General features: G+C 34.3%; 3 protein-coding genes across 7 annotated transcripts; all 3 read left to right on the plus strand.

Moving 5' to 3' along the window:
* Nucleotides 1–1671: 1671 nt before the first annotated feature.
* On the plus strand, nucleotides 1672–5520 carry LOC102630369 (uncharacterized). Of its 4 annotated transcripts, XR_008050616.1 has the most exons (3): nucleotides 1672–2892; nucleotides 4230–4639; nucleotides 5397–5520. XR_008050616.1 is itself a non-coding variant. In XM_052431368.1 (2 exons), exon 1 carries the CDS (start codon nucleotides 1779–1781, stop codon nucleotides 2889–2891), a length of 1113 nt encoding a protein of 370 aa, XP_052287328.1. In that variant the 5' UTR covers nucleotides 1672–1778; the 3' UTR covers nucleotide 2892; nucleotides 5397–5503. The 4 variants fall into 4 exon arrangements, 3 of the variants coding, with proteins under 3 accessions (XP_052287328.1, XP_052287327.1, XP_006464263.1); XM_052431368.1 differs by lacking the exon at nucleotides 4230–4639 and having other exon boundaries at nucleotides 5397–5503; XM_052431367.1 differs by lacking the exon at nucleotides 5397–5520 and having other exon boundaries at nucleotides 4236–4711.
* Nucleotides 5521–7691: 2171 nt separating this feature from the next.
* On the plus strand, nucleotides 7692–12671 carry LOC102629885 (bifunctional aspartate aminotransferase and glutamate/aspartate-prephenate aminotransferase). Its single transcript, XM_006464198.4, has 10 exons — nucleotides 7692–7958; nucleotides 8179–8389; nucleotides 8760–8853; nucleotides 8940–9043; nucleotides 9884–10132; nucleotides 10217–10330; nucleotides 10439–10522; nucleotides 11608–11778; nucleotides 11897–12010; nucleotides 12221–12671. The coding sequence occupies exons 1-10, from the start codon at nucleotides 7825–7827 to the stop codon at nucleotides 12359–12361; spliced, it is 1416 nt and encodes a 471-aa protein (XP_006464261.1). The 5' UTR covers nucleotides 7692–7824; the 3' UTR covers nucleotides 12362–12671.
* Nucleotides 12672–13507: 836 nt separating this feature from the next.
* LOC102629602 (protein NEN4) lies at nucleotides 13508–15684 on the plus strand. Of its 2 annotated transcripts, none has more exons than XM_006464197.4 (4): nucleotides 13508–14002; nucleotides 14175–14285; nucleotides 14553–14729; nucleotides 15192–15684. In XM_006464197.4, exons 1-4 carry the CDS (start codon nucleotides 13550–13552, stop codon nucleotides 15282–15284), a joined length of 834 nt encoding a protein of 277 aa, XP_006464260.1. In that variant the 5' UTR covers nucleotides 13508–13549; the 3' UTR covers nucleotides 15285–15684. The 2 variants fall into 2 exon arrangements, with proteins under 2 accessions (XP_006464260.1, XP_015385353.1); XM_015529867.3 differs by having other exon boundaries at nucleotides 14553–14692.
* The last annotated feature ends 3079 nt before the right edge of the window (nucleotides 15685–18763 follow it).

An 18763-nucleotide genomic window follows, 5' to 3' on the forward strand; every position in this document is an offset into this window, starting at 1 on the left:
CACCTATGGCTGCAGAAAGTACAGGCCTTGGAGTTTGTCCATTATGGCAATAGCAAGTTTCTTATAGCAGTCGGGATATTTGTAATTGTATGAAATTGCCCATATTAAATTGTGAACTTTTGCCTCAGCCAAAAAGACGGCCACGAGGCTTAAAAGCAAGCAACATAGCCAGAGATTTTGAGCAATATTGCAGAAGCTGAAAATCAGCCATCTGGATGAATGAAGACTGGAGTCTTAAGTTTTGGTTTTTGTGAATGCAAGTTTGGATCATAAGATTTTAAATGCATGAATTGGTGTTTATATAGAAATATTGATGTGTCTTGAGCACGAGTCAAATCTAATGAAGGAGCTGGTATAAAATTTTAAACTTGAAGATATTCCAATCTCCAAGTTAAAGATAATGTAACACACACTAGACTTATGCTGCGTTTACTTTTTGAATTGGAGTGGGAATCCTGAGGAGTGAGAATCTTTGGATTAGGAGTGTGGAGTGGGAGTGAGAGTAGGGTGTTTACTTAGACTAAATGAAAGTATGGATTGTCAATCAGAATTCTAATTATTTGTTTACTTTGTCTTGGATTGAGAGTAAATTGTTTTAAATTACAATTTTATCCTTATGTACAGAATTATAATTTGTAATTAAAAAATTAATAAAAAATATATTTAGAAAATAAAGTAAATATTTTATTATATTTATAAATTAATAATAATTACTAATATTCTTAATTATGTAAATCATAATTTTTTTTATTAATTTTAATTTAAATTATGTGAATAAAAATTATTATTAATAATAGCAACACAAATGAAATATTATTATTGATAATATAGTACAAAATTAATATTTTTTAGAATAAAATATTTATTATTATTAATTAAATAATTAATTAATATTTATTAAAATTAATGTTTAATATTATTAATTTAAATATAATTTTTATTTATTTTTATTTTATTAAATTTAATAAAATAAATATGATATAATTATTATTTTTAATAAATATGATATTATTTATTTTATTAAATATTATTTATTTATTTATTTTTATAAGGATAAAATGGGAAGAGGGGGGAGTGGATTCCTACTCCCACCTCCCCCCATGGGAGTGGGAATCCCCCTCCCCACTCCAAAATTGGGTGGGACCCACAGATTCCCACTCCCACTCCCTCTTTTTTTAAGCTAAGTAAACACTGGAGTGGGAGGAATCCACACTCCACACTCCCACTCCAGAAAGTAAACACTGACTTAGACACGATGCACGCTATTATGTGCCTGCCTAGTATAAAATAAATAATTATTTTTAATTCCATAATATAATGCAGAATTAGTACGAATATTAACGGCATTTTGCACACATATACAAGTTGATATAAACTAATGATTTTTTCCTTAGCTAAATTGTTTTTATTGTCAGTATAATAAGATGCAGATTTTGCCTTTATCATCAAACTTATCGGAACTCACACCACATTCAATTCCATCGACCCAACAAAATTTTTATCAATTGTACAAGAATGATGATAAATATGAGGGGGAAAATAGATAAAAGAAAAGAAAAAGGAGAGGAATATATATGATGGGCACTTTTGGAATTATAGGGGTGTCATTAGAATTATTTTAAGGATTGAGCAATTTGAACCCATTAAAATACTCAATAAACCCACTTTTCCTTCAGAACCAAGCCCAAAACTTTTACCACAACGCTGCGTTTTACCACTCTTGTCATCTTCATCACCTTGATTTCCAAATCGCTGGCACAGCAACGAAACTCAACACCATGACGGAGTCGCCACCCGTCTGTCAAAACCCAAGCCGATTCACGGATCCGTTAACCAACGAATTCGGATCCTTGAACGACCTCGTACCGGACCTCGCATCTCTCCAAGACCTCGCCACGCGCGGCTCCTGGCGCACAATCATCGACAATGTCTCACGCGCCCGCTCCCAGTCTCTCCTCACGCAACCCCACCACCACCTCACTTATCTCGCCTACAACACCCTCGCATTAATGAAACTACGCCGCTTCGATGAAGCCCAACAAGAGCTCGACTCTCTCGAAGACTTTAACAGCTCCGGTTACCAATACGAAACATATCCTCATATTTACCCGAACCGGACCGGATCCATGGTTCCCTTCTCTCTCCGCTGGCTCTACGCGGTTCTTCCGATTAAGTTATCGAACCGGCAAGTGGGTCTGGACCGGTTTTATGAATTGCTTGATTTCGTGAGAGAAAAGTTGGCACGAAAACTAGCTGAGAAATTGGAAGAATCGGTGAAATCGTGGAAGAAAAGAGAGATTTTTGTTTTGAATTGTTTGATTGGGTATCATTTGAGTAGTAAAGAGTATAATGTTTGTTTTGATTTGATGAATGAATCGATTGGTCGAGGTAATGGTTTGGACCCGATTTTGGTTTCGAAATTAGGGTTTATACAGATGCAAGTTGGGGATTTAGAGGGGGCAAAGAAGTCGTTTAATCGAGTGGAGGAAATGTTAAACGAGGGGAAATTTGAGGATGGGTTGCTGAGTGAAGTTGAGTTTAGGAACCTTGTCAGTAGAAATAAGGCATTGATTTATTTGGTGGGGAAAGATTATGTATCTGCGGTGAGAGAGTATGAGGAGTGTATAGAGAGGGATTATAATGATATTGTGGCGATTAATAATAAGGCGTTGTGTTTGATGTACTTGAGGGATTTGTCGGATTCGATTAAGGTGCTGGAAAATGCGCTTGAGAGAGTGCCGACAGTGGCGTTGAATGAGACTTTGGTGGTGAATTTGTGTAGTATGTATGAGCTGGCATATGTCAACCATTCAGATATTAAGAGGACACTGAGTAGTTGGATTGGGAGAGTTGCTCCTGATGATTTTGATTCTTCGTGTACGAGGATTTGAGGTAGTTTGATGTTTGTATCTAAAATTCATGGTTTTACTAAGGTTGAACTGTTAGCTTGTGGTACACATTATTTGTTCAGCTTAATCCAAGATATTCAAGCCCTTCCTTATACTGTTAAATTGACATACTATGTTCTGGTCATTGTGATTGTTTTTGGGTAAGTTACATTGCTCATTTCATGGTAGTTGTCATGGTCTGTTGTAATAATATGATTTTTTGATGTATGGGAAGAGTTTGCACAATGTTTCTTGCAATGCATATACTTGAGTCCACATGGATTGGGAATTTTTCATGCTGAGCTAGATATGGAACAACCTCGTCCATAATTACCTACATCTGTTTGAGACTAAATTAGAAGTTCCTGTACTATTTTTCTGATTCTTTCATTTAATTACTTTTTTGTGTTGTGAGGAGTAATGATCCCACTGCTATTAGCTTTTGATATTTATTGACATTGAACAAGTCAGTATGATTGTTTGCTGCTTATTAGGACAGGAAATCATCTGTCGTAGTAGATACACTAAAACTGAATCATATGTTTGTGTGCTCGTACTGCCTCTTTTAGGTTCAGCGATGGACATTGTTTACCTTTATTGATACATGAAATTTCATGTTTTTTTAAATAGACTGTTTTCTTTTTGTGATGGTGATCCATCAAATTAGGAGCAATCAATTACATGTTGATCTGTCATATCGTCAAGGCATGCTACTTCAATGCTATTTTCGTATCTTTGTTAGTTGATCTGGATATATATATACATATATGTTTGCTGTAGATGAGGTGCTGCTATTTTCTATATGTATCTCACTAATACAACCTAAATATCCATTTGTTTATTGATAAGTCACTTCTACAAAATGGTTGATTGCTTAAATTTTTCCTGACTTTGGGTTGCATCCATTTCATTTTGCTTTAGCCTCTAGCAAATCTAGACACTTATTTCATTTTGCTTTAGCCTCCAGAAAATCTAGACACTGATTTTGCTTCTGCTACTTTCTACCTTCCTGTGAAATTTTTATGCTCACGGCTTACCAGCTGCAGTTTAATCTTCCCCAGAAATATTGATGCAGTTTAGAGAATGAAAAATTTTATGCCACATTTGGAATAAGTTTAATGTTGCAGATTTTCTGATGCACCACCTTTTTTTTTGGTTATCCCTTGGTTTGGGATGGGTGAATATTTGATGGTTTTAAAGTAGATTAGTAGGCTATGCATTTCTAATAGATGAAAATATATATTGCAATATGGCATACAACATGTTGTTGAATACAATTGCCTTCTGTGTATGATACGTGATGCAATCATATTTTTGATTGGCTGACATGTACCTGATCAGCTTCAGTCTAACGGCCCAAACTGCTTCTGAGTATGGTATACTTTTCTATACCACAATTGCAACGCTTGGATGTTCCAATCACATCTCATGAAGCCCTCATCCATGGAAGAGATGTTGGTCTAGCATGAAAGATAAGAGCTGGTCAGTTTAGCAAGGATGCTTGCCCAAGCATATACCACAAGAGGGATCTTAGCTAGTTAAGTAGAAACCCACTTGTGTGTGTGTGTGCATACATGCATTCACTTCCAAAACCCCAAAAATGGTTGATATAGGCAAGTCATCCTTGGCTAGAAAACTAGCTCTTCATCTCCATACAAGACCTCTCTTCCCCTCAGTTGATGCTTAGATGGGATGCTGCCGTTGGTGCATTTAGTACCATCTATTTATAGCCACTGAGAAGTTCTGAGAAGGTTAGATTCTCATTTGTTACTGAAATTGTTTTTACCAATCCCTTTCCCAAGCAATTCTATCTTTATTTGTTAGTTATCTCTTATGAACATTAATTCCATTATTGGCCTACACCATAGTAGAATATATTCTTGGGTTACAAGTGACCACCATATGCGTCGATTTTCATTTTGCTTGGCGTTGTTTTCATGTTACGAACAAGAATGATATATTGCATTTGACTTTTTCCAGTCTCCCAGTGCATGAAAATGATGTTCATACTAGAGAGACATTATCTTATTGTTTACTATTTGTGATCTTGAATTTTATTTGGGTTTGTCCATGCCTTGTTTCACTAGTTGACCACATTATTCCAATTCTTATATCAGCAGATGCCCATTTGCCAGCCCCAAAAAAGGTGTCAATGCCTCAATGCTTATGACACCTAGTCTTGTAGTGTCATTCTGTTTGACTTGTTAGAGATTGATGAGCATCAGTCACATCACATTTTCAACTGTAGCTCTTATCGCTCTTATCAAACACCTTAATGCACTGCGAATACTCTTGACTTATTCGAAGCTCCTTTGATGATAAAGTAGCAACATATTCTTTCACTTGCGTTAACTTTATGCCTTTGGAATGTTTGTGTTGCCTACTTGTCAAGCCTACATCATCTTCATCCATTACTCTATTATTTGTCTTAGCCAGTATTCCGTTTCTCCAAAGTATTTGTTTTACTGATTTTGATATTGGAGTTTTCTTCGTATACTTCTTCCAAAGCTAAGGGCGGTAGCACATGTGGAAATGCAATCTCAAATGTACCCTTTCGCAAATTGTCCGAGTTTAAACTTATTTGTAATTAGAGAAAGCCCTGTATATGAGATGCGCGCCAATAAAACGATGGGATGATTTCAAAATTTATTTCTATATGATGAAATTTTACTCAATAAATGTACACGATGCGATATGTCTCTTTCATTTAAAGTCCTATAGTGTAATCAATTCAATAAATTAGATCTTAATTATAAGATGGATAAAAACTAGAGTCAATTCATCGCACCGAAGTTTTTAATTGTATATCTTGAGTTATGGGTAATATTTCTCTTAAAATTCACGATACATACACAGTAAGAAAGTTGGTACAAGAACATAACACTTAAAATATGAAAATTTTAAAATAGATTTAGTGTACGCACTCTTTTAAGATCCATGTGGGTTGATGAGGATCATTAATGAAATTGTTTTTATTTTCCTTCTTTTGTGGAAGAGTAGTCCTTTTTTTTAATGATTGGTAAGGTAGGTAAGATTCAAGTTGCACCTCTTTGAACTTTGTGAGATGTTCATCAAAATCAAGTAACCAACCTTGAAGTTGTTGAAGGAGAAGGCGTTGTTTGACTAATCTCTCTTCCACCAAAACTTAATTTGATGAAAATGCTTTGATTTTAAATACATTTCGATCCGTAAGCTTATCCTGTAATTCTTTGAACGTATTCATTTTAATCAAATTATATTATTTAAGATAAATTTCATGTTATCCCTCGAGTGAATTAATTATTTTCAAATCGTTCTCCTTATTTTTAAAAAAATTCAAATTATTTTATTTCTATTCAAAATGTAAGGAAAAAAAATAGAAGTGGGTTGACAATTCTTTCGGTCTTTTTAACTAATATAGGGGTAAATTGAAGTTTTTAAAAATAAGAGAGATGTTTTGAAAATAATCAATTTATAAGAGAATAATTCAAAATCAGCCCTATTATTTATGAAGACAAATGTTCGAGAAAATTGTTAGTTTTATTTTTTTTAAGGAACGAACCAAAAAACAATTCTTATATAAAATTTTGTCTTAATTTCTCGGGTTTGTACGCTTGAAAAATAAGGTGGGCGGTCAATTTTTAAACTCTTTGCATGGTATTGCTTGGTATGTTGACTGCTGAACATTTTGGACTGGAGGTAGGTGGCCGTGGCTGGCTGGTCTGGTTGCTTGAAGCCTCATTCTCAAGTCTCAGTAAAACCTATAGGCCAGGTTTGAATTTTTTTTTTCTAATAAAAAATACTTATTTATTTATTTTTTTATAAAATCATTATATATTATCCATTAGTGATTAGTGACTAGTTTCATCGTCCAAATTATGTTTTTGTAGCGTAAATGAAATTATCATTATACCCTTATGACGTCAACAAAATCTCAATTGTTTGAAGATGGCCGTAGACGTGCAAAAAAAATATAATTTTAGGTGGAGGTCAGTAAAAAAAAATTAAAAATTATGTATTTTTAAAAAAATATGAAAAAATAAGTGGACAATGGATAATTACTCTAAAATCAAATTTAACAATTAACGGAGTCAAACTTGTATCACAAGCAACCTGAAATCTGAAACCAGATGCTTTTAACTCAAGATATTAATTTAAATAATTTTTATTGTTATTTTATAGTTCATTTAAGAATTTCAATAATGGGATCTAATAAGATTATAAGAGCATCTCCAAAAGACTTTTATATTTTATTCTTCAAATATCAATTTACTTACTGATGTAACAAATAAGTGAATGAAAAAAATACAATCTCCTTCAAAAGACTCATCAAATAAGAATAAATTAACATTAATTTAATCAAATCTTTCTACTATTAAATTGAATTGCTGTTATATTTTTGAAAGCAAATATAAATAATAATTATTGTAGTATTATCTTTTTAATAAATAATAAAAAAATATTAATAGAAGAAGGTGAAACTCACTCGGCAATATTAAAGAGTGAGAAATAAATTTTATTTAAAAAATCTAAATTAACGTATTTTTTAGAGTGTTTAATATTCATATGACTATTTAAATAAGAATTAGAATTTTATTTAAATAATTTTTTGGAGGTGCTTTAAGTGGTATATTTTTCAACGTTTGATTAATTAACATATTAAAGTAATATAAGTTTGTTAATCTCCACCGTCCATTTCAACGGGCAGACCTCTAAAAGTTAAATCACTGCCGTCTACTGAACCACTTGAAGTGGACCCCAATGTCACTCATACGTATGATGATATACACACACTGACAAGCCACCAACCCGTCCTTTAATTTTGTTCAGCAACCGCGCCTTACAGATTCCTTTTCAAAACGATCGGAAAGATTCCAACTTTGTTTCGTTAACTTTCATAAAGAATCAGAAAAGACAACACATTTACGTAATAATTCTCACAATCGATTCCAGTTTCATGGCTAATTCTCTTCATTCATCAACTAGCTTCATCTCCAATCCGGTCAATTTGGGACACAGCAAAATCCCCGCCCAAATACCCGGATCCGTTTCTTTCCCTTCCCGGTATCTTCACAATTTCAATCTCAACAAGTAAGTATAAGTTCCTCTTCATTTTCTCCCTCAATCTACTATTTTCAAGCAACAAATGTGTGAAAATGCATCTGGGTTTCTATTTTTTGTTGTGTGTGTTACTAGATTGAAATTCTGCTCACATTGGTATGGGGGAGGGGTTTAGTTTGTATTTTATGTAATATTTCAGAAGGAAAAATGAATTTTGAAATTGTTTTTTTTTTTTAAATTTTTTTCTAAGGAGTGATGGAAGAGTGCTGAGAGTGATGGCATGTAGTGGGGTGGAAGAAGTACAAGTTGATGTATCTTTGAGTCCGAGAGTTAATGCTGTGAAGCCCTCCAAGACCGTGGCCATTACTGACCAGGCGACGGCACTGGCTCAGGCTGGTGTGTCTGTTATTCGGTTGGCTGCTGGCGAGCCTGATTTTGATACCCCAGTCCTTATTGCAGAGGTACATTTTCTTTCTTTATATTCCATCCGAGCAAATTTCCTTAATTTATTGTATTTTAAGGATTCGTTTTGATTTTCCAAATGAATGTTGATAACATAGTAGTTAAAGTGTTTGGTAAATGCATACAAGTAACACCCACCTAACAACATGTATTTGACTGGTGGTGATTCCATTCCACAGAAGCTATGTGCCTGAAGAGGTTTTGGCAAATTTTTTAGGGAGGTTTTTAATGGATTTATAAAATTTAGGAGTGATTTTCAATGCTTCTTAGGGTTTCATGGGTGTGTTTGTAGTTGGAAAAAAAAAAAAAAAAGGGTAGCTGAGGTCCTCAAAATTTATTCTTAATATATTTTCACTTGTTGGGTTGTAGGCAGGGATAAATGCAATTCGTGAGGGTTTCACAAGGTACACTCCAAATGCGGGTACTTTGGAGCTTCGTTCAGCAATTTGTCATAAACTTAAAGGTGGGTTGAATATTAAACTGCTCTGTACATAGCCTATACTTCTATGGTTGGGTTTTAAATTATGTTTTCCTAGTTTTTAATTGCAGAGGAGAATGGTTTGTCATATACACCTGATCAGATTTTGGTCAGCAATGGAGCAAAGCAGAGCATTCTTCAAGCGGTTCTTGCTGTCTGTTCTCCAGGAGATGAGGTGAAATGTTGTGAACATGATATATGTATGATTCATTAGTTGTTGGTATGCTTTCTCTGATTAGACTAAGCTAGCAGTTTAAGAATTATTGATTATTGTTTTTCTTTTTCAAATTGCAAACTCTTTTGGTAAATGTAACAGTCTTCCAATTGAAGCATGAGTAGAAAATTGGCTTCTATCATACTACTACTGTGCTTGCTGTGGTTAATGATATTAGAACTCCAACTTGAAAACTTTTGTTTAGGAACAAGATTCTGGTTGAGAATTTGAAGTGATTCCAAGCAAATTTATGTGTTCAAAGTTTTCATTGAGTCAAGTGCCGTGATGCTTTTGACTTGTAGCCTCTGGTGGAGCAACATCTAGGGAAACAAATGTTGCATGATTTTATCTTTCCATTCAAATATCAGGGAAAAGGACTTGTATTGTATTTGAACCTTACTCCCATGCATTTTAGTTTTTGTATAGGAAAATACTCATTTGGTTTAGAAGCACTTAATGAAATGGTAGGTTCTTGATCAAACATAGTAATTGGTCACGACAAAAGTAAAATCATGGAATGATATGGTTTTGCATAGAGTAGTCCATGAGATTCACAATCACAATATCTTTCATGATTATTATTGACTAATGTCCAAATACGCAAATCTTGTGTCACAAGAAAGAAATAGAAATCTGAGTATGTAGGATACCTCCTCTGCATTTCCTGTCTGTTCTGAATATTTAAAGGATCAGATTAGCTCCCTTGCATGGTTTGGAGCTGCTGGTCATTCAAATGAAATGAATTTTACTTGTAGAGATGGGGTCACATTTGCCAATGAGCATTCCACTTTCCTTCTTCAGGTTATAATTCCTGCACCATTTTGGGTTAGTTACCCGGAAATGGCCAGGATCGCTGATGCAACACCTGTGATTCTTCCAACACGCATTTCTGAAAATTTTCTCTTGGATCCAAAGGTTCTTGAGTCCAAACTCACTGAGAAGTCAAGACTGTTGATTCTTTGTTCTCCATCTAACCCAACAGGATCTGTTTACCCCAAGAACTTGCTTGATGAGATTGCAAGGATTGTAGCAAAGCATCCCAGGCTTCTGGTAAATCTGATTGAACCTGAAATTTCTGGTCTTACAATTTACCAACATCTGAAATCCTGAACCTTATTTGGCTGGTTTGTTCAGGTTCTGTCTGATGAAATATATGAGCACATAATTTACGCACCTGCAACTCACACAAGCTTTGCATCTTTGCCGGGCATGTGGGAGAGGACTTTGACAGTTAATGGGTTCTCTAAGGTATTCAAATTTGACATTTGTGCTAAAACATCGAAAGATCAGTGGCTTCTAGTTAATTTCAATAAAATAGTTGCCCTTGTTGATTGACTTGTGAGCATGACTTCCTAGGCCTTTGCTATGACTGGTTGGCGACTTGGATATATTGCCGGCCCTAAGCATTTTGTTGCAGCATGTAATAAGATCCAGAGTCAGGTATGTTGCATTCCTATCATCCACATGGACCACATCCTCAAATGTTAAAACTCACCTGCCATGCATGACATGTTTTCTGGTTTTTGCGTTTTCCTATCATCCACATGGACCACACCTTGAATGTAAATCCTTTACACAGCATCAAGAAGAATGGTTTAATGAATATATAATTGAATTGTACCAGATTGATGATATTTACTCAAAGAGGGAAATATTTGTCCTTATCGGACTTCAAGATTTTGAGTAATTTTGTCTATATTAGATTTTTTTCGATGAGCCTTCAAAAACTTTTGATACTAAAATTACGCAAGCTCAAAAGTTTCAATTTTTTTTCTTCTATCAATATTCATGAAAAGGGAAGTACTTGTGGAGCATGAAATCGTTTTGCATAATCATGAAAATTTGTTGGACTATAATGATCTAAATGCTGAGGCATTTGTAGATGATTTGAAAGTGGCATATGAATTAATAATTCTAATCTTTTCAATGTTTTTTTTTTAAACGTCATTACAAGTTTTTCGGGCAACACGTCTCAGTTTAGACAAGGTATGACATGTAAACTAACATAAGCGAACTTAGAAGTGAGATAGTAGATCATAACTTAATACAGCAACAATCTCAGAGAGAAGGGACAGGAAAGTAGGGAGGATGCAGGCTGGACTAAAGTCTTCATCATGGGATGTTATGTGATTGTTAAATCTCTCATGAGTTATTAGATTGACATAATTTCTGCCTTTTTGTTTTCCTCTAAGAAAGAGAGACAATATAACTTGAACTTGAGAAAAAAAGCTGGTACTATTAGGAGTGGGTACATGTTAGAATTTGAAAATTTTAGATTATTTAAAGTCAAAGCAGATATGACTGCATTTCCAATTCTTACACTCTCGTGAATAGTTTCGTAGAGAACTTTAATAAGCGATAAGGAATTAATTGTTAAACATATGATATCTATTGTATTTATATGTACTCTTATGCTTATTTTGCTGAAAGTTTATTTATCGATGTGCCATTATCTTTTCATAGAATTTTTTCACCTTGTTCTTTGAAATATAAATACAGCTTATTGCTGTTTTATGTTATTTCAGTTCACTTCAGGTGCCAGTAGTATATCTCAAAAAGCTGGTGTTGCTGCATTAGGTTTGGGCTATGCTGGCGGGGAGGTAGTTTCGAAAATGGTGAAAGCTTTCAGAGAGCGGCGGGATTTCTTGGTTAAAAGCTTCGGAGAATTGGAGGGCGTCAAAATGTCAGAACCTCAGGTAATGGCCACAGTTAGATTTTTACTTATTGGTGTGTGTTTGCTCTTGCTCATGCCTTCATTGTCTTTTATTCTTCATAGTCTATGCTAATCTTTCTGTTTTCACTTCTTGTATGCAGGGAGCTTTCTATCTCTTCATTGATTTCAGCTCTTACTATGGATCAGAGGCTGAAGGCTTTGGGAAAATTGAGAATTCAGAGTCTCTTTGTCGATACTTGTTGGACAAGGCTCAGGTATTGTGTGGCTGCTTCATGATTTCCTCTCTATGTACCCTAGCTAATTTCAATTCAAGAGTTTGGTAGTAACTAGGGAGTAGCTACTCCAATATTTTCAAATATTTCAAGAAAATGTCTTAGAATTGCTGATCCAGGCAATGCAAAAATTAATTACTTTTCTTGAGGTTTATTAAACATTACATGAAGTTTTGCCTTTGATTATTATAGGTTGCATTAGTTCCTGGAGATGCATTCGGTGATGACACTTGCATCCGCATCTCCTATGCAGCGTCCCTCACCACCCTACAGGCTGCTGTGGAGAGAATTAAGAAAGGTCTTCTCACGCTCAGACCTGGTGTACTGGTTTGATACAGATGAACTGATGCAAATGTTGCAGTTATATCTTTCCTCAAATTCAAGATCTGTATTATTGTACTGATTTGTTTGTGAAAAAAGGACAGGTTGGTCATCTAGGTGCATTCTTCTCTGATAGTGGTGTTTCATGTAACTTTTCGTAGGGTGAGCAATTTCTGAATTGATTAGTTCCTGGTTTGGTTTAGATCTTCAGAAAATGAACAAAAATTGAATAAAATTATTCAGCTTGGTTTTCCAAGAAAACCGAATAAAACTGACTTCACATGTTTATTTATGCAAATAAAATTTATGCTTTGCTGTTTTATAGATTGTGCCACTTGTGAATTACTGTTCTTGCACGGACAAGGTTTTTTCTTCTGTTGTATTCTATTATATTAACAACCAATTATTCAAATGTATTTATTTAGATAAAAAATTTTATCAGGGCAGAATTCAGGTCTAAAAGAAAAATGGTTTTGGGTGTGTTTGATTTGGGATCCGAAATCTATTTTCAAAATTTGACGAAGTATCTCTATTGAAATTATGTGAAATTTATCAGGATTCTCAAATGCTTTCAGATCGGATGGTAATAATAGAAGTTTCACTATAACAAGTCTCCAATCGCTCTTGCATTCTAGTAGATTATCTTTCAAGCAACAAAATATTCTTCCAAAACCATAAGCCGTTATTGAATACTATTAAAACAGGCTTTCTTCCCAAGGAAATATCAAAATTAAGTTATGTAAAGGTATCAGGGAATCAATTCAATCCCAGTTCAGGAACCCAAAAAAGGGAAAAGAAGAGCTTGCTTCCAAGATTCCTACAAATTCATCAAATTAAATATCAATAGCCTGACAGGCAATGAAAGCTGTAACTTCGGCAAAAGGTTTAGCCGAAAGGTTTAAGAACCCTGCCCAAAAATAATCAAACAAAGAGACTAAAATGGAGGAAAACAATTTCTTGCCTTGGTTTCATGCATTATTCCTGCCTCCCTGGATTTGGTTTTCTTTGCTTTGCACTAGACAATGCCTAAACAACTGACTTGAACCACAAGATAATCAACCCCATATTGAGGGGAAAAAAATAAAAAATAAAACTTCATGCAGCTGCACCATTTATAAATTATAGCATGCTGGTAGTAACAGGCAAAAGGCGCAAAAAGTACCTAAAAAGACCTGAAAGCAAAAGACAAAAACAGGAGAAATGGACGGTTTTATTCCAAGTCAAGCAGCAGGCACAGCAGAGATTGTGTTTTTTGACTTGGAGACAACAGTGCCCAGAAGAGCCGGGCAGCGGTTCTGGGTGCTGGAGTTCGGAGCAATCGTAGTCTGTCCGCGGAAACTCGTGGAGCTTGAGAGCTTCAGCACCCTCATAAAGCCAAAAGATTTGTCAGCTGTTGCATTGAAGTCTAGTAGATGTGATGGGATAACAAGGGAAGCTGTTGAGAGTGCGCCTGAATTTGAGGAAGTTGCTGAAAAAATCTTCAGCATCTTGAATGGCAGAGTGTGGGCAGGGCATAATATACGGAGATTTGACTGTGCTCGTATCAAAGAGGCATTTGCTGAAATTGGTAAGCCGGCGCCTGTGCCTGTTGGAATGATTGATTCTTTAGGAGTCTTGACTGAAAAATTTGGCAGAAGAGCTGGTAACATGAAGGTATGTATCCAGTTGAAAGCATTTTAACATCAAGCCTTTTGCTTGGAAATTTTAACTTTCAATTATAACATGTACTCCAAATTTCAAATCCAAAAGTTGACTAACCTGGTATTAGAGCCGAAGTTTCGTTGTTGAGTTCTGATGTAGGCCTTGTTTATAAGTATGTGTCTAGATGGCGACATTAGCTTCATATTTTGGGCTAGGACAGCAAAAGCACAGAAGCCTGGATGATGTTCGGATGAATTTGGAGGTCCTGAAGCATTGTGCAACTGTGCTCTTCCTGGTACTTTCTGAACCTTCAGCTTAGCTTTCTCTTCCTTTCGTACAATGCAGGCAGAGCTCGATTTAATTACGTATTCACATTTTATTTTGGGTATTATTATGTTTCTATAATATTAGTATCATTTGGAGGTTTTATCAGTTGAACTAACTAACATGACCCACGTAACAAAGCTTATTAGATCTCATGTGATTTTTCTTTTTTTCTACCTAGCCAGTTTCTTAGATAATGAATCATTTTTGTAACACATTATGATCTACTAATTAGCAGGAATCAAGCCTCCCAAATACATTTAATAGCAATTTGCAAAGCTCCCTCACGGTTACAACACGAAGCAGAAGCAATGGAAAACTGCCGTGCAGAGAGGAAACTAGTAGAAAATCTCCTCCAATCTCTCTTGGATATCAAAGGTCAGCGGTTCCCTACACAAGAACAAGCTTGGGAAAGGTTCATCATTCAATAATTTTGCTCTTCCTACGTTACTTACAACATATATGCATAATTATTCTCCAGTGCAGACGTCCGCACTTTAATTTAGAATATAAATTTTAAACGTTAAGACACTAAATTACAACAGTATTAACATACATTGCTCAAATATATATGTTGTAGATTTTGAAATTTTGCACATGAGAATTTTAAAAATTCCACACACACACACGCACACACATATATATATAAACATGAGTTGCTTTTTAATCTAAGTTATAGGCTTACATGATGTTTTAAACACGTCTTCGTAGAAAAGAAAGAGCAAATTTTTAGCGTAAAGAATTGCTTGTCTATGCATTTTAAAAATTATAGACGAATATCGGCACTAGATAATTTTCACATCAAATGCATTATAATTTATAATATAGTTGTCAGGCTAACAAGTAACAATGAAAATGAATTTCTTGGAAATCACAGATGACAGAAAGTGTGAAGAATCTGTTGTGTAAATCTCAAGGAAGCCAGCCTCTTAATACCTTACTCAAGCATTCTCATTCACTGCTTCGATGAGCAAGAAAATATTTGTGATCGATACGCCGGCAAATTATCCTGTTCACTGATCTGTTTCGATAATCGGAAGATGAAACAACCCACGAAATCCAATAATCCTTAAGGAAGAAGAAGTTAATCAACATTGTCGGAAACTTGTTCATAGAATGTGAAGGAGATGATGATGATGATCATTTAATTAGCAATGAGGAGACTCCTCGCAAATGCTTCAATGGAGAAAGCAGCCACTTTCATAGATGTTCAAATTAATGAATCCGGAATTACAATTTGTAGGTTCATTTATTTGTCACACAATTGTCTCGTTCATTCTTTAATTGGGGTAACTCGTTTGAGGCCAATTTGTATACAAGAAAAATAATATAATTAACAGAGATTAAGTCATAATTATTCTAATTTTTTATGCTGCAATGTGATTGTGGCAACTCTCGCACAATAAAAATAGCATTTGATCATATCTATACAAGTGGAAAAATGTGGCCACTGGTTTCTCTCCACTGAGCACAAAATAGCAAACCTAAACACTCTTAATTTGGTAGACAGCAGGAAGAAAATAAAAATAATGTGTGAAATAGATAGTAGCTCCTCATTCTATTATTTATACGATAACAATATATTTATAAAGATGTATCTCATCTGTTGTGTCAAAGTTCTTTACTTTGTTATTTTATTTTTATAATTAGATAGCCAGTCGTTTGGGTGATTTTCGTGGAGTTTATGCTATTTCCTTCGTTGTTCACTCGAGTTTTCCTTCGGATAGAGACCGACTCTAGTTCTGTTGTGTTACGTATTAACAATCAGTCATTTTAAATACTTATTTTTCTGTTATTTTCTAAGATTTAAATTCAGTGCTGAATTTTATTCAAACAAAAAAATCAGTGTTAAACTGAGTTTTTTTTTTCCTAATAGTGTGATTCATAGTCGTTTAATAAAAATTACAATATGTAATTAAATTTTAACCATATATTGTTGTAACTGCACACATAACACCAATGGTTAGCACAATATTGCTTAACTTAGTACCAAATCCAAATCCCTTTTTTTGTCCCCATAATATTTTACTCCAGCAAAGAAAATTTCATTTCTTTTAAATAGTTTTGAAATAGAGGTGAAAATTTTTGCAGGCCAACAAATGAAATTGAAGATATATCAAACAAAATGAACAAAAAGATTTTGTCAACGGTGAAGTGATATTAATAAAATAGACCTAAAAATAAAGTGATTAGTTGCTCACCACTCAAGGTATGAGTGATTTAACCGGGGAGAGGGAAAAAAAAAGGGAAGATAAATTAATCTCTGGCCATTTACATATGACCTGACGTGTATAACATTATCAAGTAGACGTCATGTCGTAAGAATTTATAAATATTGCAGGACACATCGTTTATTTTATACAATTTTTATTCTGGAGTAATTTTGTATGGCATGGCGTTTCTAATAACTTCATCCCATAGATTTCATGTCGTTTATAATTTCCGAATACAAGTGACAGTTTGTTCATATTTTACTTAATTTGGAGTAAAAGTTAGACGACATTTCATTTATAATTTAATTATTTAGTCATGAGTTAATTACATTAGTACAAATGAAAATTTACTAAGTATAAAAATAAACAATTAATTTTAATTATAAAATTTTAAATTTTTTTATTAATATTACAATTTATATGATGAGTTAAAATACGACATGACCCACTGATTCACTGGCGTTACAGGAAAATGTAAAATTCTTGGGAGAAAAGATTGATCTCACACCGCTCAAATTAAGGCATACTCATCTCAGTCCAAGACACAGTTTCATCTGTTGCAAAGACCATTTCTAGCGAACCCGCCATTGAACACAGACACCCAAGGGTCCACTCCTACAGTACTTATAGTTGTCATATAGATAGCTGATGCACGTGTTGCTGCTTTCCAGGTATATACAATGGATGTATGTATCATACCGTGGGTGTTATTAAGTCCACTTTTTGATATATTTTTTATTAGTAAATTGACTCTAAACTTCACTATTATCTAATTCAAGCACGAAGTTCCTACAACAAACTATATTGTCATAGAAAAAAGACATAAAATATATTTCACAAGGTGTATTAATATCCTCTCTCAACAAAGGCTGTTGAACAATGAGCTTACTACGGGATCACGATATTCTGTAATAATAATAACAAAAATTATTGAAATTAATTTTAATTATTTAATTATTTTATTTCAATGAAAAAATAGAATGGGAAAACATACCTAAAGCACAGCAAATTCCATTGGTCATGAAAAATCTTGCACTCTGAATGTGAATACTTCCAGCACTCATATTAGGATGTATGGGTGATCTTCTTTCTTTCCCCCTTCAACAATTTTCTCGACTGTAAATTGAGGGATGATAATCTACTTCCCCTCATTCTTTTGGTCGAGTTCCCATGATTTCACATATTGAGTGTTGCCGAATTCATTGTCAATCCATGCAAGTTTGTTCCTCATAAACTTGTACGTGGAAAGCTTCTTCAGAAACGTCATGGTGGTGGCAAATGACTCAACTCTTGGATCAATAGAGCACCCTAACATAATAATGTGCGGACATACAACTTTAACAATGTCTGACATTTCTTCTTTAATGTCTTCTCGGTCAAAAACTTTAACCCCCTTCACGTGTTGTAGGATGTCTACTACCTTGGCATCATAATCCACGGTGCTGAGCAGAGCTCGCATGGATATATCCATGGACACTGCACTTATATGCTCCTCGGGGTCCAGTTCAAGGATTGGAACTTGTCTTACCAAAGTTCCATTCTCCAACAATTTCTCCTCTGCCTTGGCGGGCACACTTCCGTCTTCAACTATCTCCCTCCACCTCTTCTCCAAGTTATGCTTATTTAAAAGTGCTTCATTTCTTGTTACCAGTCTGAGGGGGAGATATTATTTTCTTTTTGTAAGACTAAATTTAAATTTTAAAATTAAAAAACATAATTAATTAATTAAATAATAAAATTTACTAAACATTGTAAATTGATAGAGATTACTGATATATACCTATGAAATGCTTTCTTGTTTAATTTACTTATTTCACTTCCCTTTTGAAAGTCGTTGCTCACTCGGGCATTTTTGTTCCAAGGCAAAAATAAATCCGTGAAATGCCTTCGTTGCTCCTACAAAAATAGATTAATAAATACAAGTGCAAAGTCGATTGTACCACTAGTTAAATTAGGTGATCGCTTGAACCCTGCATTTTACGAAGATCTCAATTTATAGAAAATTGACACTACCTAAACAAATAATATAAAACTTTAAAGATTTTATTTATAGAAGGCTCCAAAAATCCTATAATTAAAATTTACATATACTGAAATTGAACAATGAAATGTATACTTAATGAGCACTAACACGTATACTACTTAACGAGCACTAACATGTATACTACTTAACGAGCACTAACACGTTTACTTAATAAAACAATTAAGTTAGAATTATAACAAATTTTAATAAGAA

Source organism: Citrus sinensis, chromosome 7, assembly GCF_022201045.2.
Source record: "Citrus sinensis cultivar Valencia sweet orange chromosome 7, DVS_A1.0, whole genome shotgun sequence".
Lineage (NCBI taxonomy): Eukaryota > Viridiplantae > Streptophyta > Magnoliopsida > Sapindales > Rutaceae > Citrus > Citrus sinensis.